A 27445-nucleotide genomic window follows, 5' to 3' on the forward strand; every position below is an offset into this window, starting at 1 on the left:
GGCAGAGACATAGGCAGAGGGAGAAGCAGGCTCCCCGCGGGGACCCTAATGTGGAAGTTATACCCAGGACACTGGGATTCAGGCCCTGATCCAAAGGCAGATGTTCAACTACTGAGCCACCCAGGCGTCCCTCGGTCAAACTTCTTCAGATTTAAAACAGCCTATGTCTTTACAGAAATAATTGAAGATGAGAAACAATAAGTAATGATCATGTGTAAATATGGTTCTCTGCAGCAGCTTTTAAAGAATGAATCATTTAGATACAGTTCGTATCCTTCCCTTAATCCTTGAACTGTTCCTTTCTACTCACTTGAGAGGTTTGGAAGAGAATGTGGTTATGATTTATCCTTGTTTCAGTGTTAGAGCAGGACCCTCCCAGGGCTGTAGAAGCGGGCAGGCTGCTGCTCACACGTGCACAAAACTTGGGCTGAGTGCCTGCTGTGTGCTGCACCCTGAGGATGGGCAAGGGCCAGGCCTCTCCTGCAGGATTTCTCTGAGCTATGGGCTGGGGGGCCATGCTCATACAGATCCAGGCTTCAGGGAGCAGAGGCAGTGGGACTGGGCAAAGGACAGGTCCTCTCCTGGAAGGAGGACCTTGGGTGCTTCTGAGCAGGGGACCAAGGATGACAAAACAAGGGAGGAGCTGGCATCCTAGACCTTGAATTGAAACCGAGGCTCTGTGTGAACCTGCCCTGTGATCTAGAACAAACCACATCACCTCTCTGGGCGGTCGTCTCCCCACCTGTACTTGGAAACAGCTGGACTAGAGATTCAGGATCCTTCCAACTCTTAGACTCTGTGGTGTGGGCCCCTGGACGTGTGGGAGGGAAGGCATTCAGGTGGAAGGATGTCCGTGGGCAAAGGCTAGACGGGGGTGCCCGAGGCGCTTGGACCACCAGGGGCTTCAGGCTGTCCTCCCTCAGGGGCACGCGTTGGCAGGAGCCGGATCGCCCGGAATGGGGGCCAGAGTGTGCACAGCTCCTGGTGCCAGGAGGAGGTGCCGGGCCCAATCCTCATCCTGGCTCTGTGTGTCTGCCCTGCAGAGTCTGCCCAGCTTGTTCCAGGCCCCCGAGGCAGCAAGAAGCCGTGACCCTGCCCCCATGTCTGCACCTGCAGATCCTGAGCATCCCGGGCTGGAACTACAGCTCCAACCACACGGAGCACCTGCAGGATCTCCAGAAACGTGAGCCGGGTGTCCAGGGAACCAGAGTCACTCCTCCCTCCCCATGTCAACCTGGCCCCACGCCCATCACCGGACAAAGTGGGCTCCTCTCAGAGCTGTCCTGGCTCTGCATGGTCCCCTGTTCCCCTTATCTGCCCAATGGGGAGACCCAGGCCCACAGAGAGGCAGTGGGGGGACCGGGGTCCTTCAGTAGGCAGGACACCCAGTCGGCAGGGCCCCAGAGGAGGACCTGTCCACACCCAGTCTCTGAGGATCCCTTCTACCCCCACCACCAAACCCCAACCATCGTCCACCTTTGCCGGATGCTCAGCCTGCCGTGGAGTCTGCTTCCTCAGGGACTCCTCCTGGAGCCCGGAACAACTGAGTCCCACTCGTCCTCTGAACTCAGGAAGCCTGACTATCCGGGGCTTCCATTCATTCACTGAACAAATGTCTCCTGTGCCAGGCAGTGGGTAATCAGCAGAGACGATGGTAGGCAAGGACCCTGGACTCACAGAGTTCTCAGACTAGACAGGGAAGCCGCCAAGTCACCAGCCAGTGACATTAATGTTCACAATAAGCCCCCAGCCCAGCCTGATGGAGATGACACCTGCCATGAACTGACCCATCCTGTTGCCAAAGCTCCAGCTGCACCTTATCTTCCCCTTGGCCCTGTGAGCAGCTCACAGGCAGGGCTGGCTGCCCCGCAGGCACCCTCTTGTCCCCAGAGCCCCACCAGGGCCTGGCAGGCACCAAAGATGGCTCAGTAGGAATCCTCAAATTAAGAAGAAGGGAAGGAAGGAAGAGGCAACAGGCCAGATAACACCATCTGATCCAGTGGATCTCTGGGACCCTGGCACATGTCTGCAGCCAAGTAGCTTTATAACACTGAACCCCATCATCAGGACCCCCCCTTGTCATAGAGGACCCTGGACCAGCAGCCTCTCCTACAAGGAGGAGCATTCCCTTCCCCCTTCTGTGTGTGGCCACACACAAGACAACTGGTCTCCTCTAGACAGCTGGCTCCCAATAGGAGGAGAAGGGTCTGGCCTGGGGGTGTCCCCAGACTCACTGAATGAAGGTCTCTCCACTCTGGGGAACAGTGAGTAAGAGACAGAGGGAGAGGAGCCTCAGGGATGCAGTGAGACACCCCCACTGCTGTCCCCGAGCTCAGGGCCACCTTATGAAGTAGGTATGTGGTCATGGACATCAACGTGTCAACCCCACCCCCACCCCCACCCCCAACAGGACACAGACAATGTGCCCAACCCTCGAGCTGATTCCACAAATACCACCCTGGAACACATCCAAGAGATTTTACAAACCCCTTGTTCTACAGGACCCAGGAGCCCACATTCCCCCGACCCAACACAGCCTCGTTCCTTTCTCCCCTGTGCCACAGGTCCAGTGGGCTCAGCACATGGCCTTTGTCACTGTGGCCACCAGGGTCCCCAGCTGATGGAGGCTATATTCAGCACCTGCTTCCTCCGTCCCTGGGATAAAGAAGTTTGTGCAAGGGCTACATCCCTCCTGTTCCCTGTGCCTTGACCTGGGAGGGTTGAGGCCACACCACAGCACACAGGGGGCAGGGAAGAGCAGTCCAGCAAGCACTGGGAGGCTTAAGGATGAGCCTAGTGAGGAGCACATCAGCAGACGAGGGCAGAGACTTGCAGACACCCCTCAGCATTAGTCTCTGGGTGTGGGGGGAGGCCTTGGAGGCTGCCAGACCTGGGCTGGAATCCTCCATCTGGTGCCCACCAGCTGTGTCTTTGGGCAAGTGACTAGACCTCTCTGAGGCTGGTTTCCTTGTCATCAAGCAGGGACTGGGTCAGCTGCCTCCCAGGGAGGTGGAGGGTAGGAAGTGCTGGGCCCTGACTAGAGGATTGGGGCTAATGTGGGTCTTTCTGTCCCTGAAGGCCATCGAGGGAAGGCCAAGGCTGACCTTCGCCGTGTCCTGCTGTGGCTCCACCACCTGTATGAGGAAGTCGAGGACCCTGTCCTGTCTCAGCCAGTGAGGGTCAATCTGCAGGTAAGTGCCCTCAGATCCCTGGGACAGGCCTCCTAGCTGTGGCCTGAGGCCCAGCAGGGAGACAAGCCCAAGGTGAAAATCCCCTCTGGCAAAGATGTGGGTAAAGAGATGCCTGTGGGAGCTCTGGCTCAACATGGAGTAGGTGCTGTTGGGGGCCCAGGGGCACCTCACCCCCCTCTTCCTGCATTTTTGCTGTTTCTCCTTCCTCTGCTCCCTTGCTGAGTCACATTGTCCTGCTGCCGGCCTTGGTCAGCGTGCTGGCTCTTTGCTTCTGCTCGTCCCTGTGGTCACCCACCGCATGGGCCTCCCAAGCAGATATATCGGCAGAAGCTGGAAAGGTAGAGGCAAAAAGGACCTTGCCCCCCTGTGCTTTCTTCTCCTGGAAGCTTCTCCAGAACCTTCCCACCTCCTGGACAACAGAGGCTCCCTTCTTTCAGGCCAGAATGGGCCACCTGCCTCCCTCCCTGCACAGGAGGCTGGGTCTGTGCTTACTTGGCACAGGGGAGGGATAAGGATGCCTGGCCTCATCCCTGGGGCTGCCCACTGAGCCATACCAGGGAGAAGGGGTCTGGATGCTGGAGGCAGCTCCTGTGTCCACCACCCCCAAGTGTGCTCCTCCATTGCAGTGCCTGGGGAAGCATGTTGATCCCGGCCAGTGTCGTCATCTCTAAAATGGGGACACAGTTCCTGTCTGGGGATCTGCAGTAAGAATTAAGGAGGAAGTGTGTTGTGCCCAGGGAGAGGCTGCTCCACCCCCACTCCTGCTTTACCTGCTCTGATCTGGGGCTCGGGGTAGCTCACTCTCTCTGTGCTCCTATCTCTGCAGGCTGTGCTGCAGGGGCTGGGGTCCCGTGGGGCAGTGGAGGAGCGTTCACTGACAGGGACCTGGGATGTGAACACACTACACCGCTGGAGCTGGAAGAGGCAAGAGCCTCCCCAGAACAGAGGTTTGGGAGCCCCTGGTTCAGGCCTTGCCTGGGAATCCCACCAGCCCGCAGCCTGGCTCAGAGGTTGGGCCGACCTGTTAGATCCAGCCCTGCCCCTTATGGCCTATGGGACCTTGAGCAGGCTCCTTAGCTTCTCTGAATCTGTCCCCTTCTGAATCTACAGAGGTCAGTGTGTGTGTGCATGCCTGCATGTGTGTCCGTAGACCATACCCCCTGCCTCTGTCCTGGCTGAGTCTGACCTGGGAAGCATATCCCAGGGGGTTCTGACATCTGCCATGCTGTGCCTCACACTACACACACACCATCAGCTCCTGGGGAACTACAGGCATTTGGTGCCTCTCGGTCTTTCCCATGCTGTTCCCTCTGCCTGCATCACCCTGTGCCTTTCCCTCTGGCCTGCTCCTACTCAAGCTTCTATGGAGTCCAGGGCTGGATCAGTTTCCTCCTCTGCTGTCCTCTCCCCCTCTTTCCTGTTTGTTATGGATCTTCTCTGTGCACTGCACACAGCATAGTGCCAACTACATAGCTGGACATTTAGTCATGTGGATGGATGGATGGATGGATGGATGGATGGATGGATGGATGATGGATGGATGGAAGAATACATAGATGGATGGGTAGATGGATTGCTAGATGGTTGATGGATGATGGATAAGACGATGAATTGGTGGATTAATGGATGGATGGATGGATGGATGGATGGATGGATGGATGGACGGGTAGATGTGTAGATGGATGAGGATGATAGATGGATGAATAGATGATGGATGGATGGATGGATGGATGGATGGATGGATGGATGGATTGATGGATGGATAGGTCTATGAAAGTGTCAGTGTTTGAATGAGTGAAAAGGATGGATTCACGGACAGACTGATGGATCTTGGATGGATGGATGGTTGGACAGGTGGGTGGATGAATGGATGAAGAAGTTTCCCTCCCATGGTTGAATTTAGTGGAACCCAGTAATACAAAGAGCAGGCCCCACCAGATGACCTGAGGAAGAAAGCTTTAGGCATTGAATGTTACACCCTATGGGGAATGAGGCCCTGTATGGCCAGGACCACCTACCTATTACCCTCATGGGAAGGCAAGAATGCAAGGGAGCCCATGGCAGTGGGAGTCCCAGCAGGAGGAGGGCACCCAAGGGCCTTCATGAAGAAGCCACAACAGAGTGGAGGCAGGTGCGGTATATGAGGGGGCTGCTGGGTGGAAACATCCTGGGGAAGCATGTACCTCTAAGGACAGACCACTTCTGCTCCCCCAGGCAGCTCCAGCTCTCACTCAACACCCCTGCAAGGCACCAAGGTCACCATCTACCCGAAGGAAATCTGGACATTCTTCATTCACTTTCATAGCAGTAAGCCCAGGGCAGACTCTGAGGCCCCAAGGACCCCAAGAAAAGGAAGACGACCTAAGACATAGAAAAGCAGCATGGAGGGATGGGGGATGAACAGCTGCCCACCTGATAGGCTAATATAGAAAATGGTCAGGTTGGGGGGTTTGTTGTGCTTTAAATGAAAATTGCATTATACAGACCCACCCTGTCTCCTCAGGCGCTAGAGCCGGCCTCTGCGATCCTCCAACCTGGGTGATATCTGTACATACATCCACACTCCTCATGCATGTGCAGGAGTCTTCAGGAAGCTCCCATAAGGCAGTGAAATACCCAGCAAGAAAGCAAAGGCACCTGCCACACAGGCCCCATCCCCTCTTACCCAGGCCACCAGTGTTACTTGTGGGCCTAATTTGTGCCTACTGATGGGGTGTAGGGAAGGGTACTTCAAGGTTAGGGGGCCTTCAGAGCCCCTGGGTGGTATGGGAGCCTGGTGTCCATTCAGAATGGCTATGGAAAGGTTACCCCCAGGCCAGGGCAGGAGTCATAGAAAGAGCAGGCTGATCTGAGTCCTGAGCCCCAACAGGCTGGATGCTGAGAGCAGGCGGCAGGATCTGCTGAATTTCTGTTCTCACTTCATGGCTCCTGGGTGGCCCTCCATGGACTGTGTCAGAAATGATGCAGGTATCTGATCTCATGCGACATTCTCCTAGGACAGGGACCTGGGGTGGGAGTTGGAGCCTGAAGGGGATTCCCAGCACCTTCAGCTGCATGAGCTCCTAGCCTCATGGGACCAACAGTCCAGGAGAGTGTCCTTGCCATCAGAGGCAGCCTTAGGGGCCCTTCCTGTGTAACCTCATTGCCATTCCTGTGTGTGCCAGGCTCTGTCCTGGGTACCTGACATGACCTGGAAACCTTCAGCACATTATGTGGTCTGGGTTCCTGACTCCACTTAACTGATGAGAACCATGACTTGGATTGCTCAAGTCCCTCTCGCAGTGTCACTGGGGACTAGCACCCTGGCCCTGGCTCCTTGTCCAGGTGGCTGCACTGATATATCAGGCTGGAGGGACCTAAGATGGGGCCCAGTGGAGGCCACAGCCACACACAGGATGGTGTATCCACTATAGCCTTCTAAGGAGCTGCAGATCTTGAAGAACCTGAAGGAAAGGTGAAAACAGACTCCTGGATGCTGTCCTCTGGAAGGTGAGGCATCTATGTGGCTGCTGACACCAATTCCAGGCCCATGAAGGGTGGAGGAGGTGATACCAATGACCACTTGTGGGCCTGAGTCCAAGGGACCCCTCTGACCCTCAGCTGCCCTAGCCAGGAGCACGGGAGAGAAGTAGGTATGGCCAGAGGATTCTGGACTCATTCCAAACAGAAAGCCACAAAGTCCTGCCCGGGCTGTGGGTGGAGGAGGACTCCAGGCATGGGAAATTTCAGGAGTGTCAGTGGCTCACAGAACATCCCTGACTAGGTCACTTCTCACAGGTTACCTCATCTGGACCCTAGAAGGAGCAGTCAGAGATGACCCACTTTATACCTTAGATGCTCTCAGGATCTGCGTGTAATAGAGGTCCTTCTACAGAGTGAGTCTAGGGCCAGACAGATGCCCTAGACCTCAGACTTCTTTAGATCTTAGAGATAAAGTGCACATGCCCTGTGTCAAGGAATACCCTGCATTGGATCTGGGGCAGTACCTGTGATTAAATACTGCCATGGGCTGAATTATGTCTCCCAAAATTTGTGTGTTCAAGTCCTAACCACCCCCCCAGGACCTCAGAATATGGCTGTATTTGAAGATAGGGTATTTTAAAAGGTCATTAAGGTAAAATGAGGTCATATGGATGGGCTCTAATCCAATCCCTATTTTATGCTATTTTATTTTTAAAGATTTTATTTACTCACTTGAGAGACAGAGAGAGAGAGAGCAATAGAGAGCAATAGAGAGCATGAACAGGGTGCAAAAGCAGAGGGAGTGAGAGGAACAAACTCTCCAGTAAGCAGGGAACCTGACACGGGCTGGATCCCAGGACCCTGGGATCATAATCTGAGCTAAAGACAGGCACATAACCCACTGAGGCACACAGGCGAGCCCTCAATCCTTATTTTAAAGGGAAATTAGGGGGTGCCTGGGTGGCTCAGTCGGTGAAACATCTGCCTTTGTCTCAGGTCATGCATGATCCCAGAGTTCCAGGATGGAGCCCTGAGTCAGGCTCCCTGCTCCCTAAGCAGGGAGCCTGCTTCTCCCTCTCCCTCTGCCCCTCCCCCTACTTGTTCTCTCTCTCTCTCTCTCTCTCTCTCTCTCTTTCTCAGTCTCAAATAAATAAATCTTAATGGGCGTCTGGGTGGCTCAGTGGTTGAGTGTCTGCCTTTGGTTCAGGTCGTGATCCCAGGGTCCTGGGATTGAGTACCACATCATGCTCCCTGCAGGGAGCCTGCTTCTCCCTCTGCCTATGTCTCTGTCTCCCGTGTGTGTGTGTGTGTGTGTGTGTATCTCATGAAAAAATAAATAAATCTTTTAAAAAAAAGAAAGAAAGAAAGAAATCTTAATCTTAAAAAATATATATTAGGATGCAAACAGAAGAATGACCATGTGAGGACATAGGGAGAAGACAGTCGTCCACACTGCCAGGAGAGAAGCTTCAGAAAGACACCAGCCCTGCCCACATGCTGAGAACGTCCAGCCTCCAGAACCCTGAGACCAAACTTTTGTTGTTTAAGTCTTCAGCCTATGTGACTTTATTCTTGGGACCCTGGCCAACTGACACAAACACTGATATTTATGCAGTGAAAATATGATTTTCACAGTAAATGGAATAATGTAAGTGCTACAAATGTCCTCACATCATCTCAGCCAAGGTTTGCCATCAAAGGAAGTAAGAAGAGATGTTTCCTTTTCAGAGCTTTTTGAGTTTCAGAATTGCAACTGTGTAAGTGTGTAGCTGTAAGTAAACGCATCATTGACTTATAGGAACTGCTAAAACATGAAGTGTATTTAGTAGCTCCGCATCACTGTCCAACTTCCACTTGTATTGCTTTTAGAGTCTTGAGTAAACAAATCTCTCCAGGTACCACCAAGGAAGGGCAGATACCAGAGGGACCCAGGAGGCTGGTAACAAGGCCAGTGACAAGGTGAGATGGTATGGTGAGTATCAGGCCCTGATGGGCCCTGTGCAAAGGAACCCACTGATTGGCTTAGGAAAATGTACTTGACACATCTTTGAGGGAAAAGCAAGTTTCAGACCACCCTCGTATTTGTTTCCCAGGGCTAACGTTTCAAAGTACCACAAGCCGGTGCGCTTAAAACAACAGAAGTGACTTCTTTCATAGTTCTGGAAGCCAGAAGTCTAAAATCCAGGTGTCAGCAGGGCCACGCTGGGCCCTGGAAGTTCAAAGGAAGGATCCTTCCTTGCTCTTTAGCTTGTGGTAGGTCCAGCAATTCTTGACATTCCTTGACTTGTAGATGCATCCCTCCAGTTTCTCCAACACTGCCATGCTCACAGGACCATCTTGCCTATGTGTCTCTTCCTCTCTTCTTACAAGGACACTAATCATATTGGATGAACGTGATTAATCCACCCTACTCCAGCTTGACCTCAGTTGATTACTTCTGCAAAAATCCAATTTCCAGATAAGGCCCTGTGCATCAGGACTTCAGTGTATCTTTGTAAGGAACACAATTCAACCCAGTACAACCCTGGATAGTACAGTTTGTGTCTCTGTGTGATAGATATGTATAGAGAGATCTCCAGGTACCAAAAGGTTTTGGGAGATCCCAGCAAAAATTTCTCAAAAATACCCAAGATCTTTGTTCTCAGGAACAGATGGGACTAACAGATTATGACCATTGCCCTTGAGCGTTATTCATTGTTCATGATAGCTATAAATTGTAGGTAACCTGAAGATCCATCCGCAGCAGCATGGATAAATAGAGAGTGCAGTGGGTCTCAAAGTGTGATCCCAGGACCAGGAATATCATCATTACTTGGGAAGCTGTTAGAAATACAAATTATAAAAAAAAAAAAAAATTATCAAGGTGCCTGGGTGGCTCAGTCAGTTAGGCATCTGATTCTTGATCTCTGCTCAGGTCTTAATCTCAGGGTCATGAGTTCAAGCTCCGCATTGGGCTCTACACTGAGTGTGGAGCCTACTTTTTTTAAAAAAAAATTTTAATGAAAAAAAAAAAGAAATATGAATTATCAGGGGCTCCTGACTGCCTCAGTCAGAAGAGCATGTGACTCTTGATCTCTGGGTCATGAATTGGAGCCCCACATTGAGTGCAGAGATTACTTAAATAAATAGAACTTTTAAAAAAAGAAAAGAGGGACACCTGGTGGCTCAGTGGTTGAGCGCCTCCCTTTGGCCCAGGATGTGATCCTAGAGTCCCGGGATCAAGTCCCACATCAGGCTCCCTGCATGGAGCCTGCTTCTCCCTCTGCCTGTGTCTCTGCCTCTCTCTCTGTGTCTCTCATGAATAAATAAATAAATCTTTTTAAAAAGAAATACGTATTTTAAAGATTTTATTTATGTATGAAGGACACAGAGAGGGAAAGGCAGAGACACAGGCAAAGGGAGAAGCAGGCGGAAGCCTGATGTGGGACTCGATCTCAAGATTCCGGGATCATGCCCTGAGCCAAAGGCAGATGCTCAACCACTGAGCCACCCAGGCATCCCAAGAAATACACATTATCAGGTCCTCCTCTAGACCAAATAAATCAGAAACTCTATGGTGGGCCCAACAATGTGTTTTGACAAGTTTTCCAGGTTATTCTGATGCATGCTCAAATTGAGAATTACTGACATAGAACAATCAAAATGAATTAACTATATTTGCAGATGACATGATACTATATACAGAAAACTCTAAAAACTCTCCCAAAAATCTTCTAGAAATGATAAAGGAACTCAGTATGGTTTCAGGATACAAAATCAATGTACAGAAATCTGTTGTGTTTCTGTACACTAATAATGAAACAGCAGAAAGAGAAATGAAGAAAACAATCCCATTTACAATTGCACCAAGAATAATAAAATACTGGGTGCCTGCGTGCGTGGCTCAGTGGTTGAGCATCTGCCTTTGGCTCAGGTCTTGACTCCGGGGTCCTGGGATCAAGTCCCGCATTGGGCTTCCACAGGAAGCCTGTTTCTCCCTCTGCCTATGTCTCTGCCTCTCTCTGCGTCTCTCATGAATAAATCATCTGTAAAAATAAATAAAAATAAAATACCTAGGAATCAGCTTAACCAAAGAAGTGAAACACTTGTATTCTGAAAACTATAAAACACTAATAAAAGAAATTGAAGATAACACAAAGAAATGGAAAAACATTCCATGCTCATGGATTGGAAGAACAAATATTGTTAAAATATCTATGTTACCCAAAGCAGTCTACACATTCAATGCTATCCCTATCAAAATACCAACAGCATTTTTCACAGAGCTGGAAAAAACTACCTAAAATGTGTATTATGCCACAATATACTCCAAATAGCCAAAGCAATCATGAAAAAGAAAAACAAAGCTGGAGGCATCACAATTCCAGACTTCAAGTTATATTACAAAGCTGTAATGATCAAAACCGTATGGTACTGACACAAAAATAAACACATACATCAATGGAACAGAAAAGAGAAATAAGCCCACAGTTATATGGCTAATTAATCTTCAACAAAGGAGGAAAGAAAATGCAATGGGAAAAAGTCTGCTCAATAAGTGGTGTTGGGAAAACAGAACAGCAACATGCCAAAGAATGAAACTGGATTATATTCTTTATCCACTCACTACAATAAATTCAAAATGGATTAAGGACCTAAATGTAACACCTGACACCATAAAATTCCTAGAGGAGAACACAGTAATTTCTCTGACATCTCCATAGCAACATTTTTCTAGGTATGTCTCCTAAGGCAAAGGAAACAAAAGCAAAAATAAGCTATTGGGACTTCATCAAGATAAAAAGTTTCTGCACAGTGAAGTAAACAATCAACAAAACTAAAAGACAACCTACTGAATAGAAGATATTTGCAAATGACATCTGATGATAAAGGTTTAGTATTCAAAATGTATAAGAAAAACTGATACAACTCAAGACCCAAAAAACCCCCAAATAATCCAATTTGAAAATGGGCAAAAAATAATAATAAAATAAAAATTAAAATGGGCAGAAGATGTGAACATACATTTCTCCAAGACATACAGACACATGAAAAGATACTCAATATCACTGACCATCAGGGAAATGCAAGTCAAAACTACAATATCACCTCACTCCAGTCAGAGTGGCTAAAAACAACAACACAAGAAACAAGAAACAACAGGATGTGGAGGAAAAGGAACACTCATGCACTATTGATGGGAATGCAAACTGGTACAACCACTCTGGAAGACAGTATAGAGGTTCCTCAAAAAGTTAAAAATATCCTACAGTGCATTAATTGCACTACTGGATATTTACCTTAAAAATACAAAAATACAAAAAATTAAAAAATTAAAAATACAAAAATATTAATTCAAAGGTATATATGCATATATATAACATATATATATAAATAAACACATCCTATGTTTATTGCTGCATTATTTACAATAGCCAAGACATGAAAGCAACCGTCTATTGATTGATGAGTGGATAAAGAAGTAGGAAGAAGTGACATATAGATATATAGTTTATTCAGCCACAAAAAAGAATCAAAGTTTGCCATTTGCAACAATGTGGATAGAGCTAGAGAGTATTATGCTAAGCCAAATAAGTCAGTCAGAGAAAGAAGAATATGATTTTACTCATATGTGGAATTTAAGAAACAAAACAAATGAACACAGGGGGGAAAAAGGAGGGAGAGATAAACCAAGAAACAGACTCAACTATGGAGAGCACACTGGTGTTAACAGAAGGAACATGAAGGGGGATGAAACAGGCGATGAGGATTAGGGAGTGGACTTGTGATGAGCACTAAGCATTGTATGGAAGTGCTGACTCACTATTTTGTATATCTGAAACTAATATTACACTGTATGCTAACTATGCTGAAATAAAAATTTAAAACTTAATTTAAAAAATGAGTGAGCTATACCTACCTGCATCAACATAGGTGGATCTCCCATACATAAAATATTGAGTAAAAGAAGCAAGAGACAAAGGAGAAACTATGATTCCATTTATACAAAGTTCAAAAATAGGGGGAACCACTATATTATTTACTATTGCATTCAGAGCCAATAAAACAATAAAGAAGAGCAAAGATATAGCTAACCAAAAGTCACAGGAAAGGTTACCTCTGGGAAGGTGGGTAGCAGGAGGACTGAATTCAGAAGAAACACACCAGAAGCTCTGGAAGTGTTGGCATGGTTTTATTGCCTGACCTGGTTGATGTTTATATGTGCATTTCCTTTAAAAGCATATATTAGGGCAACCTGGGTGGCTCAGCGGTTTAGCGCCACCTTCAGTCCGGGGCCTGATCCTGGAGAACCAGGATCAAGTCCCATGTCGGGTCTCCATGTCGGGTCTCCCTGCATGGAGCCTGCTTCTCCCTCTGCCTGTGTCTCTGCCTCTTTCTCTCTCTCTGTTTCTCATTAATAAATAAATAAAATCTTTAAAAAATAAATAAAATAAAATAAAATAAAATAAAATAAAAGCATATATTATGGGGATCCCTGGGTGGTTTGGCGCCTGCCTTCAGCCCAGGGCGTGATCCTGGAGACCCAGGATCGAGTCCATGTCGGGCTCCCTGATTGAACCTGCTTCTCTCTCTCTGCCTCTCTCTCTCTGCCTGTGTCTATGTCTCTCTCTCTGTTTCTTTCATTAATAAATAAATAAAATATTTTAAGTATATATTATGATAATTATATATATTATACACAATACTGCATATATAAAATGTTACATATATTCTATATATATATCGTGCATATATACATATATTGTTATGTTCACAGAAACTATTGAAAATGTTGAAAAGGGGCGCATTGTTGGCTCAAGTGGAGGAGCAAGTGACTCCATCTCAGAGTCATGAGTGTGAGCCCTACATTAAATGTAGAGATTACTTAAATAAAAATAAAACTTGGGGCACGTGGGTGGCTCAGTCTGTTAAGTGTCTACCTTTGGCTCAGGTCATGATCTTGGAGTCTTGGGATTGATCCTGCCGTCTAGCTCTGGGCTCAACACAGGGTCTCCTTGGGATTCTGTCTCTCCTGCTGCCCCTCTCTCTCTCTCACCTTCTTAAGTAAATAAATAAATCTTCAAAACAAAACAGTGAGTGTTTTGTTTTGAAGTGCCACCTCTCAATGGCAGGTACAGAATGGAGTCACTTGTGCTAAGCCCACATCACCAAATGAAGACTTAACACCTAATTTAATTACAGTTTCAGCTTCTTCCAGCAGTTCTGTCTCAAACCAGTCAATCTGGAATCACCTGGTCAGCAGTGACCAGTGAGGTCATCTGCTGGATGGGTCCATGCTGTCCCCTAAAGGAAGATGAGCTTACCTCAGACAATCCACTCTGCTGGTAACTTCCTTGTCTGGCCCTTTCTGCCTACACAAATCTTTCATTTTGCACAGCTCTTGAGAGTCTTTCTGTCTGCTAGATGGAATGCCGCGTGATTCATGAATCATCATAAAGCTTGTAAGAGCTTCAAAATGTACTCAGCTGAATTTTGGTTTTTAATGGATTGCTTGCTGATTGGACTTTATTTCTTCTCTCTTTCATTTACTGTATTGTTTTCTTTCTCATTTTTTCTTTTCTTCTTTTCTTTTTTTAAAGATTTTATTTATTTATTCATGAGAGACACAGAGAGAGAGGCAGAGACATAGGCAGAGGGAGAAGCAGGCTCCCTGCAGGGAGCCCAATGCAGAACTTGATCCCAGGATCCCGGGATCATGACTTGAGCCAAAGGCAGATGCTCAATCACTGAGCCACCTAGGTGCCCCATTTTTTTTCCTTTTCAATTGGTCAAGCTTTCGTTTTATTCTCTCTAGTCGTTTCAATTTAATCTCAGTTATTTCCTGAGATTTTTGTCCTGATAATCATGAATAAATCTGTATTTCTTTATTGGATATCAAAATAAAATAATCATTATACTTCGCTACCGCACAGAGGTCTTTGTCACCTATGCTCCTTCCTCCTCCTCCTCCTCCCAGATAAGATAAAGCCTGTGGGCCATGTTAACATCCCCACTCTCTCTAACCACTTCTGAAAACCTCAGGCTTCAGTTCAGGTCTCAGAGAAACAAGCAAAAAAGAGACCAGAAGAAGTACGGCAGTCTGTGCTCTTGTGGGCCAGCAAGTGCAAATAGCAAAGAGAGAGGAGTCCTATCCCTCTTGACATCCTTAGAGGCATACACCAGCCTTCTGCCAACCCTGGGAATGGGGCGTGACTTAACCTCTGAGCATCAGTCTCTCCCAGGACCACAAGTGTTTGAGCAGCTGTAATGCCCACCATCCCACATCCCACCCTTCCCCGCTCACCCCAGTGGACTTCCAGGCATCCAGAGAGGACTCTAGGACTCATTAAAGATGGTCTGTGCTGCAGGCTCCCTCTGGGTCCACAGCATCACCTCCCCGACAAGAACATCAAGAAGGATAAAAGATCCCTCTTCCTGCCTTTCCTCAAGGTTCAGACCCAAGTCATATGACTGGGAGTTCCAATGTTTCCCCCCATGGCCTTGCCACGTGTCAATGGATCCACAGCAAATGGTTATTCAGTTTCCGACTTGGGGAAAGTCAAGTCCCCACATAATCTATCTAGCTGAAACTGCCTGGCATTATGCTGTCAAGGCCCCTGGAGCTGCCACATTGGACATGAACCTATTTGCAGACCTGCATCTTTGAATTTGCTAATCTGAACAGATGGAAAAGAAAAATGTTATAGATTCTCCTGGGGGTACAAGGGGTGTATGTGTGTAGAGTAGTAGAAGACCAAGGATGAGGCATTAGGAGGCAAGCAAAAAGAATGCAATATCTATAGGGGATTTAAAAACAATAATAAGGGATCCCTGGGTGGCACAGCGGTTTGGCGCCTGCCTTTGGCCCAGGGCGTGATCCTGGAGACCCGGGATGGAATCCCACGTCGGGCTCCCGGTGCATGGAGCCTGCTTCTCCCTCTGCCTGTGTCTCTGCCTCTCTCTCTCTGTGTGACTATCATAAATAAATAAAAATTTTAAAAAATTTTTTTAAAATAAAAATAAAAATAAAAACAATAATAAGGACAGCCTGGGTGGCTCAGCGGTTTAGCGCCGCCTTCAGCCCAGGGCGTGATCCTGGAGACCCGGGATGGAATCCCACGTCGGGCTCCCGGTGCATGGAGCCTGCTTCTCCCTCTGCCTGTGTCTCTGCCTCTCTCTCTCTTTCTCTCTCTCTCTCTCTCATGAATAAATAAATAAATATTTAAATAAATTAAAAATTAATTAAAAAATAAAAATAATAAAACCGACTAAATCTGTCTGCTTTCTGTTATCACTATGTACAGGCAATTCTAAACAATGTCAGTGATAAAATACCCCTCCCTCAAAATACAACCACTGCAGTTAGTGTTGAGAATATATATGAGGTGGGCTGAATAATGCCCCCAATGATGCCCAAATCCTAATCCTGTAAACCTAAGTGCCATCTTAAGTGCCCAAAGAGATTTGCAGATAGGATTACACGACTGATCTAGAGATGGCCAGTTTATTCCAGATTATCTGGATGGACCCCATGAAACCATAAGGTCCTTATAAGAAGAAGGAGGATCAGAGTCCAAGAAGAAATCGAGGTGACCACAGAAGCTAGAGGCTGGGGACAGAGGAGGCGCTCCAAGCCAAAGAACTTGGGTGTCTCTAGAAGCTAAAATCTGGCCAGGAACCAGATTCTCCTCTGAAGAGGGAGAGGTTTGAGGCCATGATGACATCTTGATTTACACTTCTGATCCCAGGTTTGTAATATAACAAATGTGTATTGTTTCAAATCACTAAAGTTGTGATAATGTGTTACAGCAGCCACAGGAGATGAATACAATATGTGAGCCTCCAATTAGATCATCCTAATGATTTTTCCTTTTATAAACATTTATTCTACATAGAAGCTGATTCAGAGGCATCCCCACTTCCATGGGAACAGAAACTCCCTGGATAGTGGGATATTGGAATTGTCTCTATCGGCTGTTCATTAATATCCTCTATTATGTCCCTTATCATAAACCAGTAAATATGAGTGTTTCCCTGAGCTCTCTCTGCTATTGTAGCAAATGTAAGGAGGGGGTCATGGGAACCCTGATTTATAGTTAATTTGTCAGAAGTACAAGTAACAACCTGGAATTTTTTATTGGTGTCTAAAGTGGGCACACTCTTACAGGATTGAGCCCCTAACTCGTGGGATCTGACGCTAAATCTAGGTAGATGGTATCAGAATTGAGCCAAATTATACGACACCCTGCTAGTGCTGCAGGAGAATTGCTTGCTGGAAACCCCACATATAATGGTGTCAGAAGTGAAGCAAGGGGGAACCCTGGGTGGCGCAGCGGTTTAGCGCCTGCCTTTAGCCCAGGGCGCGATCCTGGAGACCCGGGATCGAATCCCATGTCGGGCTTCCGGTGCATGGAGCCCGCTTCTCCCTCTGCCTGTGTCTCTGCCTCTCTCTCTCTGTGACTATCATAAATAAATAAAAATTTTAAAAAAAAAAGTGAAGCAAGGTATTGTAAGTGTGGATAGTAGTGTGAGAGTAATGGGGAAACACGTTTTTCATTACAGATTAGTCTAGTAGGAAAATAATTTTTTTAGGATTTTTTTTTTTATTTATTCATGAGAGACACAGAAAGAGAGAGGCAGAGACACAGGCAGAGGGAGAAGCAGGCTCCATGCAGGGAGCCCGACGTGGGACTCCATCCCGGGTCTCCAGGATCACGCCCTGGGCTGAAGGTGGCGCAAAACCGCTGAGCCACCTGGGCTGCCTTAGGAAATAATTTCATGTAACTAAGTGTCTAATGTTAGCACATAGATTTTAATAAAATATAAATAAAACCAAAAGGCACAATTTAGAAAACCAGTAAATTATACCACTGATGTAACATTTTATTTTCTTAATACTTTAATTTTGAAACAACAATTTTAAAAGGCAGAATATATATATATGTATATGTATATGTCTTTTTTTTAAGATTTTAAGTAATCTCTACACCCAGTGTGGGGCTTGTACTCAAGAGTTTGAGATCAAGAGTCTATGCTCTACAGACTAAGCCAGCCAGACGCCCCTTACCCATATTTACTGGTTTATGATAAAGGATATAATAAAGAATATGAGTGAACAGCCAGATAGAAACAAGAGTTCCAAGTACAGGAGCTTCTGTCCTCATGGAGTGGGGATGTATCATCTTCCACATGTAGATGTGTTCACCAATCCAGAAGCTCTCTGAACCCATAAGATTGAGATTCTTATGGAGGCTTCATTGACTATCCAGAGTCACATCATTAGAAGGAAAGACATACCTATCACCCAGAAAATTCCAAGGGATGTAGGAGCTCTGTCAGGAACCAGAGTCAAAGACCAAATATTAGAACAGTAGTTTTTCCTAGGGCTCTTATCACTTAGGATTTTAGGAGCTCTGTGTCAGGAATCTGGGACAGTGACTAATATATAGATTTCCCACTATTTCACAAATCACAAGAGCAAAGATCAAACCACTAGGTAGCCATCAAAGCTATTGAGTAAAAAGTTCTGCTTGTTTTTCTTTTGGGAATTTGGAGGAACTTGAAACCCTTTGTGTTGTGAAACCAACAATTGGCCCATAATTACTCTTAATTTCATTAGGAAATGAGAAGCGGGCACCTTGAAAGGCACTGACCCCCATGGAGTTCAATAAAGAAAATTTTTAAGCAAAAGAGGAGACAATTGAAGCAATATCTGGATGTATTTTGGAATAAGAAATGCCCACAATATCCCAAATAGTTTAATTTCACATTTATTACTGCAAATAATTTGCCATAGAAAGTAGAGGATATTAAAAATTATCCTTCCTGAAGACTATCCACTGTAAAAAGACAGTTTTTTCAATAAATGGTGCTGGGAAAATTGGACATCCACATGCAGAAGAATGAAACTGGACCACTCTCTTACACCATACACAAAGATAAACTCAAAATGGATGAAAGATCTTAATGTGAGACAAGATTCCATCAAAATCCTAGAGGAGAACACAGGCAACACCCTTTTTGAACTTGGCCACAGTAACTTCTTGCAAGCTATATCCATGAAGGCAAGAGAAACAAAAGCAAAAATGAACTATTGGGACTTCATCAAGATAAGAAGCTTTCGCACAGCAAAAGAAACAGTCAACAAAACTAAAAGACAACCTACAGAATGGAAGAAGATATTTGCAAATGACATCAGATAAAGGGCTAGTATCCAAGATCTATAAAGAACTTATTAAACTCAACAGCAAAGAAACAAACAATCCAATCATGAAATGGGCAAAAGACATGAAGAGAAATCTCACAGAGGAAGACATAGACACGGCCAACAAGCACATGAGAAAATGCTCCGCATCACTTGCCATCAGGGAAATACAAATCAAAACCACAATGAGATACCACCTCACACCAGTGAGAATGGGGAAAATTAACAAGGCAGGAAACCACAAATGTTGGAGAGGATGTGGAGAAAGGGGAACCCTCTTGCACTGTTGGTGGGAATGTGAACTGGTGCAGCCACTCTGGAAAACTGTGTGGAGGTTCCTCAAAGAGTTAAAAATAGACCTGCCCTACGACCCAGCAATTGCACTGCTGGGGATTTACCCCAAAGATACAGATACAGTGAAACACCGGGACACCTGCACCCCGATGTTTCTAGCAGCAATGTCCACAATAGCCAAATTGTGGAAGGAGCCTCGGTGTCCATCAAAAGATGAATGGATAAAGAAGATGTGGTCTATGTATGGAATATTCCTCAGCCATCAGAAATGACAAATGCCCACCCTTTGCTTCGATGTGGTTGGAACTGGAGGGTATTATGCTGAGTGAAGTAAGTCAATCGGAGAAGGACAAACATTATATGGTCTCATTCACTTGGGGAATATAAAAAATAGTGAAAGGCAATAAAGGGGAAAGGAGAAAATGTGAGTGGGAAATATCAAAGAGGGAGACAGAACATGACAGACTCCTAACTCTGGAAAACAAACAAGGGGTGGTAGAAAGGGAGGTGGGCGGGGGGTGGGGGTGAACGGGTGACGGGCACTGAGGGGGGCACTTGATGGGATGAGCACTGGGTGTTATTCTATATGTTGGCAAATTGAACACCAATAAAAAATAAATTTTAAAAAATTATCCCTCCTGAAAAGGATTACAAGGGAAAAGAGGGGAACTGAGTGGGAAAAATTAGAGAGGAAGACAAACCATGAGAGTTTCCTCACTCTGGGAAACAAACAAACGGTTGCAGAAGGGGAGGTAGGTGGGGGGATGGGATAACTGGGTGATGGGCACTAAGGAGGGCACTTGATGGGATGAGCACTGGGTGTTACACTATATGTTGGCAAATTGAATTTAAATAAAAAATGTAAATTTTAAAAAGTTATCCCTTCTGAGTGTCAAATATGCTAGGTACTCCACCAGGAGGGAGAAGAGAGGGCCATAAGCCTCCATCCCATTAGTTTCATTACCCAATCCTGCCAGCCTCCACTCGGAAAGGGGATAAGGTGGGGCTGGCTGGTCTCCAGGTCCTTGAAGTGCAAACAGCTTAGGGTTCCTGGAGTACCTTCTCCCTTAATGCCCCAGGAGAGGTGGGGCTCCAGTATCCTGAAAGTACTGATGTCCTCTGGCTTCTCAGCCAAGCATGCAATGGGGTGCAAGAGCAGGAAAACTAGGCTGGAGGGAGGCCATCTGCTTCTGAAGTTATGGTGGATAGAACATTCTAAAACGCTCTTCCGCCACACCCAAAGGCTGCAGAGATTACAACAAACTTTCCTTTAAATGCATTGCTGAGGTTGCAAGAATGTAAGAGAAATCCCCAAAGGTGGCCAGGAGGGAAATGAATACTAAAACCAAATGCATGAGCAAAGATCAAATCCAGAGCTACCAATAGCAGAAATGTGGGGGATGGGAGACTAGGTCTTGGAGGAGTTGAAGCAATCATGCCATTGAAAGTCTTCCAACCTGTGCAAAGGTACTAGTTATATATTATGGTTATAGGTGAAAACAACTAACAAAAATATAAATATAAATTTGAAACAAGAATTCTGAGAATTTGTAATTATGAGATTCCCCTCAACCAGATTTGGAGGTTTGTGCCCAACAGAAATAACCACAAATCCCTGCTGGAGTAGCTTTCTCAACCAAACCTGTTAGGATTCCCTCAAATTAAGTTCAGTCAAATATTATACACACATACACAGAGGAACAAAACACCATGAATGAGTCACAGGAACAAAAAGCAACTGATATTGGAATTATCATATATAAAATATAAAATGACTTTTTATGAAATATTTAAAGAAATGGAAGGTGACTGAAGGAAAAAAAAAAAGGGCAAGAAACAAAAGACTATCAAAATTAGCCAGGCAATGCTAAGAACATCCCTGGATTCTATCCACTACACGCCAATAACAGCCCTTCCCCCACAAGCCGTGCCAGTCAAAAATGCCTCCAGACATTGCCAAATATACTCTGGGGGACAAATCACCCTCAGGTGAGAACATCCTGTTCTAAAGCAAGGTACATACAGGATCAGATACTATAGAAAACAGATAACTGAGCAAGCAGCAAAATCATATTAAGATTTTGAAATGAGGGTGGGGGTGACTGGATGACAGGCACTGAGGGGGGGCACTTGATGGGATGAGCACTGGGTGTTATTCTATATGTTGGCATATTGAACACCAATAAAAATAAATTTATAAAAAAGATTTTGAAATGATAAGGAATTATGTCAAATCTAAGAAGCCATCAATTTTTAAGATTTATCCTTCTTTTAGGTAATGCTAAAAATGTGAATACAATTAAAATGTGAATCAATTTTTTTAATCATAGCAAATGGGGGCACCCGGGTCCCTCAGTGGCTGAGCATCTGCCTTTGGCTCAAGAAATGGTCCTGGGGTCCTGGGATCAAGTCCCACATTAGGCTCCCTGCAGGGAGCCTGCTTCTCCCTCTGCTTCTGTCTCTGCCTCTCTGTGTGTGTCTCTCATGAATAAATAAATAAAATCTTTTTTAAAAATCGAAGCAAATGAAAGATGCAGCACAATTTCAGAAAATTTAAATGTGAAAACAAGTTGCAATGAGAATCTGTGAAAAATAGTACTTTAATAAAACAAAAGAGAAAGAAAAAATAGCCAAGCAGACTTGGGGGTGGAGGGGAACCTTCCTGAAACTTCTATTGATAAGAATTATATGAGGATTCTAACCTCTGTGCAAGTGAATAAAATATCTGCATGTGTATATGTGCGTGCAAAAAAGTGATAGAATTACAAGAAGTTAAATCCATCAACATAAAGACATCATTGGTAGGTCAAACGGACAACACATTAACAAGGTTATAGAAAATATGAAAAACACTATTAACTTCTCATTTCATTCATTTAGCAAATGGTCAAAGATCCTAAGGAGGTGAGAGCAGACACTCACGCTGATATCTGAAAAAAGAGCCTTGTTAACCTTGAAAATAACACTACCAGTTATTTTACCAGCAGAAAATGGGTTCACTCGGGACCAGCAGAGAATTACAACCCAGGACAAGAAACCTGTGGCAAAACCATAGGTTAGCACCCACAGTAAAAAAGAACACTTTTTTATAGAGGAAAGGGGGAGTTAGGAGGGCTGTTGTAAACAGGAAATCCACTGGAGTAAATGGGGAGTTTGAAGTGTAGTGGCTTCTTATTGGCTGGACTGTTGCTAAGGGAAGAGGTAAGCCCTTCTTCCTCCTGCCAAGGACAGTAGTAGTAGGTTAAGTAGATCCACCTGCAAGGTTTCTTGTGCCTCTTCCTGTTGGATTTGCTATTGACAAGGAGACCATGAGAGCTCACCTTGCAGAACCTGATTCAGGTTTTAATGAGGTTTTCCCTTCTTCAATTTCACAAGGCCAAATAATGCTTCGCTGTCTGGATTACCACAGTTTATTTTTCCATTCACCTCTTAAAGGACACTTTAAGGGGCACTGGATGGCTTAGTCTGTTAAGTGGCTGCCTTTGGCTCGGGTCATGATTCTGGGATCCTGAGATCTGGCCCCACCTGGGGCTCCCTGCTCAGCAGGGTGTCAGCTTCTTCCTCTCTCCTCTACTTGTACTCTCTCTCATGCTCTGTCACTGAAATAAATAAATAAAATCATTTTAAAAAACTAATAAAGGACACCTTAAATCCTCCTAGGTTTGGGCAAGTATGAATAGAGCTGCTATAAACATCTTGTGCAGGTGTCAGTTTTCAAGTCGTTTGGGGAAATACCAAGGAGCACAATTGCTGGACCATATAGAAAGAGTATGCTTAGTTTTATAAGAAACTGCCAAACTGTCTTTCATGGTGACTGTGTACCATTTTGCATTTGTACTAGCAAGGAATGAGAGTTCCTGTTGCTTCACATCACATCCCCACTAGCATTTGGTGCTGTCAGTTTTCTGGATTGGGTTTTTTTTTTTTTAACAAGAGTGCAATGGTATCTCTTGTTGTTGTTGGAGCTATATATTTTTATGCATACAAAAACACTTATGAGGGATGCTTGGGTGGCTCAGCGGTTGAGCATCTGCCTTCAGCTCAGGTGGTGATCCTGCGGTCCAGGGACGGAGTCCTACATCAGGCTCCCTGCATGGAGCCTGCTTCTCCCTCTGCCTATGTCTTTGCCTCTCTCTCTCTCTCAAATAAATAAATAAAATCTTTAAAAAAACCTGATGAGCTAGCTGCCTCTGATATACTGAGGAAGCCCAAAAGTTGGATTTCTAGTAAAGCAACAAAAGATAAGGAATCTGACAAATATCTAAAATATAAGGACCTTACATGTGTATATATTTGGTATTTACAAAGCATTTTCATGACTATTGTTTCTTTTCCCCCTTAACTCTTGCCATAGTCACAACTAAGATTTGTGCAAAACAAAAGCCAAAGGCTCCGCACTTGTGCAAGCTGGATTCCTCAAGTTTTAACTCCTGTTTTATGACCCCATCCACAGGCTAGAAAATTATCATTTCTCAAAATTGTTTAGTAGGGTTTAAAAAAAAAAGATTTTGTTTATTTATTCATGAGAGACACAGAGAAAGAGGCAGAGACATAAGCAGAGGGAGAAGCAGGCTCCCTTGGACGAGCTCAATGCAGGACTTGATCCCATGACCCCCCGACCACCACCCAGATGAAGGCAGATGCTCAACCACCGAGCCACCCAGGCGCCCCTTAAAGCGAGTTTACTAGCACGTGCCAAGCTGCGCCCAGGGCTTCAGGGACACAGACCCCCAGAGGACCCTCGACCGGTGGTGACACCTGCAAAGGCTAGCCAAGAAAACCCTCCTCACATCCCCCTGAGCTTTGGGTCTGGCGGAGCCTCGGGATGAAGGTACCAGAAGGGGCCTGGTACCCTGGAGCGAGGGGGGTCCCGCCTGGTGAAAACACACGCAGGCATTTCCGACTGTAAGCCGAAGATGACGGGAAAATGCACTTTCCTGACAGCTCAGAAGGGTTTGCCGCCCTACTAAAACACAAGGGGCTATGGGTGTTAGAATGGGGATGCCACGGCCTTTCTATCTTTGTTTATTGCAGGAAGGGCGCGTTTAAGCCTTAAAAAATATATGACTGAGTGCTCCAGAAGCCCTCCAAGAGGAGGGCGCGCCCAGAACGGCTCACCCCAAAAGGAGGGCAGCGCAGGGGCGCGACCTAGGGGACAGTGGCAAGCGCAAATCAACCACAGTGCGCGCCAGTACGTGCGCGCTCGCGGCCGCGCGGCGTGGTTGCTCCGCCCATCCTCCGTCGACGTGCGCGCGCCCGCGCCTCGTTCCACGAGCGGCGTGACCGTAAAGAGGCACGGCCGTGTCGCGAAAGGGGCCGCAACGCGCAGGGCGCTGGTTGACGGCTGGGACTCCATTTTGTTCGCGGCTCCTCTCCTCGTAAGTCGCTCGTTTCCGCGGCTCCTGTGAAGCGAAAAAAGTTTAAAAAGGGTAAAAGTTTTCAAGGATTTTCTGGAACTCTGTCGGTAAGCCTAGCGAGTCTCCATTTTCTCTCCGCAGCAGACGTCGGTAAGCGCGGTTCCGGAGAGGCAGAGAGGATGCGGCCCTTGGACATCGTCGAGCTGGCGGAGCCGGAGGAGGTGGAAGTGCTGGAGCCCGAGGAGGATTTCGAGCAGTTCCTGCTGCCGGTCATCAACGAGATGCGGGAAGACATCGCCGCCCTCACCCGGGAGCACGGCCGAGCCTACATGCGCAACAGGAGCAAGCTGTGGGAGATGGACAATATGCTCATCCAGATAAAAACGCAGGTGGAGGCCTCGGAGGAGAGCGCCCTGAATCACCTGCAGAATCCCGGCGACGCGGTGGACGGCAGAGCGGCCAAGAGGGGCGAGAAGGCGGACGAGAAGGCCAAGGAGATCGCGAAGATGGCAGAGATGCTGGTGGAGCTGGTGCGGCGGATAGAGAGAAGCGAGTCGTCCTGAAGGAGGAGGGCGGTAAGGCGGGAGGGAGGCGGCGCGGGGGGGGCAGAGGCCGCGGCGCGCTCCGGTTGTGCCCTGCGTGTGAGCAGGGCGGCCGGAGTGTGTCCGGTTGCACCCGGGAGCCGCGGTGCCCTGCAGAGCCACCTGTGCAGGCCTTGAGGGAGGCAGAGTCACGCCGGGGCCGCCGAGCCTCGGCGAGGAGAGAGAGGACCAGCCGAGGGGAGCGGTTGTTGGGCCGTTTCGGGGTTTGCCGGAAGATCGGAGTGGGTGGGGGGGGGCGTCCTGCATGTTTGAGTTGGTGAGGGGTTTTGATTCGTTTGGTTTTCTTTTTCAGAATTAACCTCTTTAATGACGGCTTTCTCCCCTCTACTCCCGAACTGTGCTTTAGGTTTACAGCCAACGGATTCTGGTCAACTGATGGGAGATTGGCTGACATCCTTGAGAAGCTGAAACCAGAGAGCCTTTTGTTTTCTCTCTCTCTTCCCCCACCTCCCCCACCCCCCACCCCACCCCACACTCTGTCCTCACTTACACTACGTTTTTGCTATGGTCTGTGGTTGGTGACCTCAAAATAAGTTTTGACTGTTAAATGTTTTTGTTTGGGAAAGTAACTTTTATTTGGAAGATGCTCTCACATGAGAATTAGGGCCGAGATTGTAAGCTCTTGCAGCAGTGATGTTTGTTCTTGGGCTTTGGTGATTTCTAGGTTTTGAGGTGCTTTGTGCTTTCTTGTGTGACTTGATATAGCTCCCTGGATCTTTGAGTCTGTGTCACATGAGACTCAAGAGTTGGAGTCTTCCAGCTCTGGAGGTGCTGAAGGAGCTGCTTACTTCTGGAAGATTCCTTCATGCAGCAACTGCTCAAGAAGCTGAAGAAGAAGGGACCAGACTTCAACTGGGAATGTGAATGGGGTTGACCTGGCTAGGACTGAGGAGTCGAAAGGAGGTGTGGAGGATGATAATAGTGTCTGTATTTTCCGGACTTTAATTTCTGTGTGAGACCAAAGGAGAAAAGATGTATTTTGTTCAAAATTTAAATTTTATGTGGCGCACTATCTGATGTAACCTGTCTGGTCAGTTTATTTGGACAACCCAACTCAGTTTTATTTGATATGGAACCTAGAATAGACAAGATCTTGGTTTTTGTACAAGTTGATGTAATATTCTGATGCATTTCAGGGGATTCACAATGGAAGAGATATTTGCAAAGGCTCTTGAGGGGCTGGCTGGGAAAAGAAAGGAGGACTGTCTGCATTGGACCCTAAACTGGACAGGGACTAGGTATTTTTGAGGTTGATAGGTGTCCTGCTATAAGTTCATTTGAGTAGCAGACCTGACAAAGCATTTGAGGTCAAAACCCTACCATGTGTAATTAAAAAAAAAAAAAACAAAAAAAAAAAAAACATGTTAATAAAAGTATTCATTTGCTTGAAAAGACAAAGGACCTAAAAACTTATTGACTAAAGTTTTATTTCTCTCAAAATCTTTCTCATTGATTGTCATCATTACCAAATGGAGGATGAATTTCTTCTAGTTTTTGACACTCTCAGCCTCTGGTCATGGGGAAGATTTATCTCTGCATGCTAGTATCTACATGTTGATCAAAAAAGGGCAGACTCAGTTTCTAGTGTAGGAAGGAACCTCTTGTAATCCTGTGGTCTGGGGCCATTGCCTTCAGACAGGTCATAGTACTTGCAGTCGCCTAACCTAAAAAACTGGAACATTAGCCCTCACATTAGGGAATGCTATGGTAAGGGGGGGTGTGGACCACACCACTCCCAGCACCTTCAGATATGATGCGCTTACTCCTCAGCTGCTAGAAGTGTTGCTGACAGATGGCGTGTAGCTGGTCAGCCCTCCAGAAGCACCTCTGCTTAAGAGTAGCCTTAGCTGAGGTCATGCCCCCTTTCCTGGGTGGCCCATATCCAAGGACTCTTTGCCTCTTGCTACAAGCTGGGACGACTTTGAAGGGCATCTCTGTGTGAGCTGCCTGTGGGGTCTGCTGAGGCTGTTTCTAGGGCTGCTTCTCTGCCTAGTCTAACAGGCCTCCCATGGCGCCTAAGCCCTAATAAGCAACCTGCACTGACTGTTAAATGTTTTTAATGTAATTTTCATCTTGAAGTCTGCTTCCTGGGAAGCCCAATCAGTAAGTAAACACTAAAACAGTAGGAAACCATGTGTCCCAAGCTACATGTCCTGTCTCTGGAAGAGTTAAGAAGCACTTCAGAGCAGATAACTGGGGAACTTGGCTTTGAAAGATGTACTGCTGAGAAACTGAAGAAAAGAACAGACATCCAGGCTCAAGGAACTGAGAAAATGTCAGAAGTTCCAAATTGTATGGGTCTTCATAAGTGGATAGGATGAAATTAGGAACCAGGAAACAACAGCCACCAAAAAA

The 27445-nt window shown here is 46.4% G+C and overlaps 2 protein-coding genes across 2 annotated transcripts in view; both read left to right on the plus strand.

Moving 5' to 3' along the window:
* Window positions 1-24539, plus strand: part of LOC112922735 (epididymis-specific alpha-mannosidase-like) — a 46242-nt gene extending 21703 nt beyond the window's left edge. The window contains 5 exon segments of the mRNA XM_072735174.1: window positions 1065-1183; window positions 3079-3191; window positions 4018-4138; window positions 5406-5498; window positions 24166-24539. Of these exon segments, the coding sequence (XP_072591275.1) occupies window positions 1065-1183; window positions 3079-3191; window positions 4018-4138; window positions 5406-5498; window positions 24166-24539 (820 nt within the window).
* Window positions 24380-26499, plus strand: LOC112920849 (MORF4 family-associated protein 1). Its single transcript, XM_025999858.2, has 3 exons — window positions 24380-24509; window positions 24630-25063; window positions 25437-26499. Exon 2 carries the CDS (start codon window positions 24668-24670, stop codon window positions 25049-25051), a length of 384 nt encoding a protein of 127 aa, XP_025855643.1. The 5' UTR covers window positions 24380-24509; window positions 24630-24667; the 3' UTR covers window positions 25052-25063; window positions 25437-26499.
* Window positions 26500-27445: the final 946 nt, after the last annotated feature.

Source organism: Vulpes vulpes, chromosome 14, assembly GCF_048418805.1.
Source record: "Vulpes vulpes isolate BD-2025 chromosome 14, VulVul3, whole genome shotgun sequence".
NCBI classification, from domain to species: Eukaryota; Metazoa; Chordata; class Mammalia; order Carnivora; family Canidae; genus Vulpes; species Vulpes vulpes.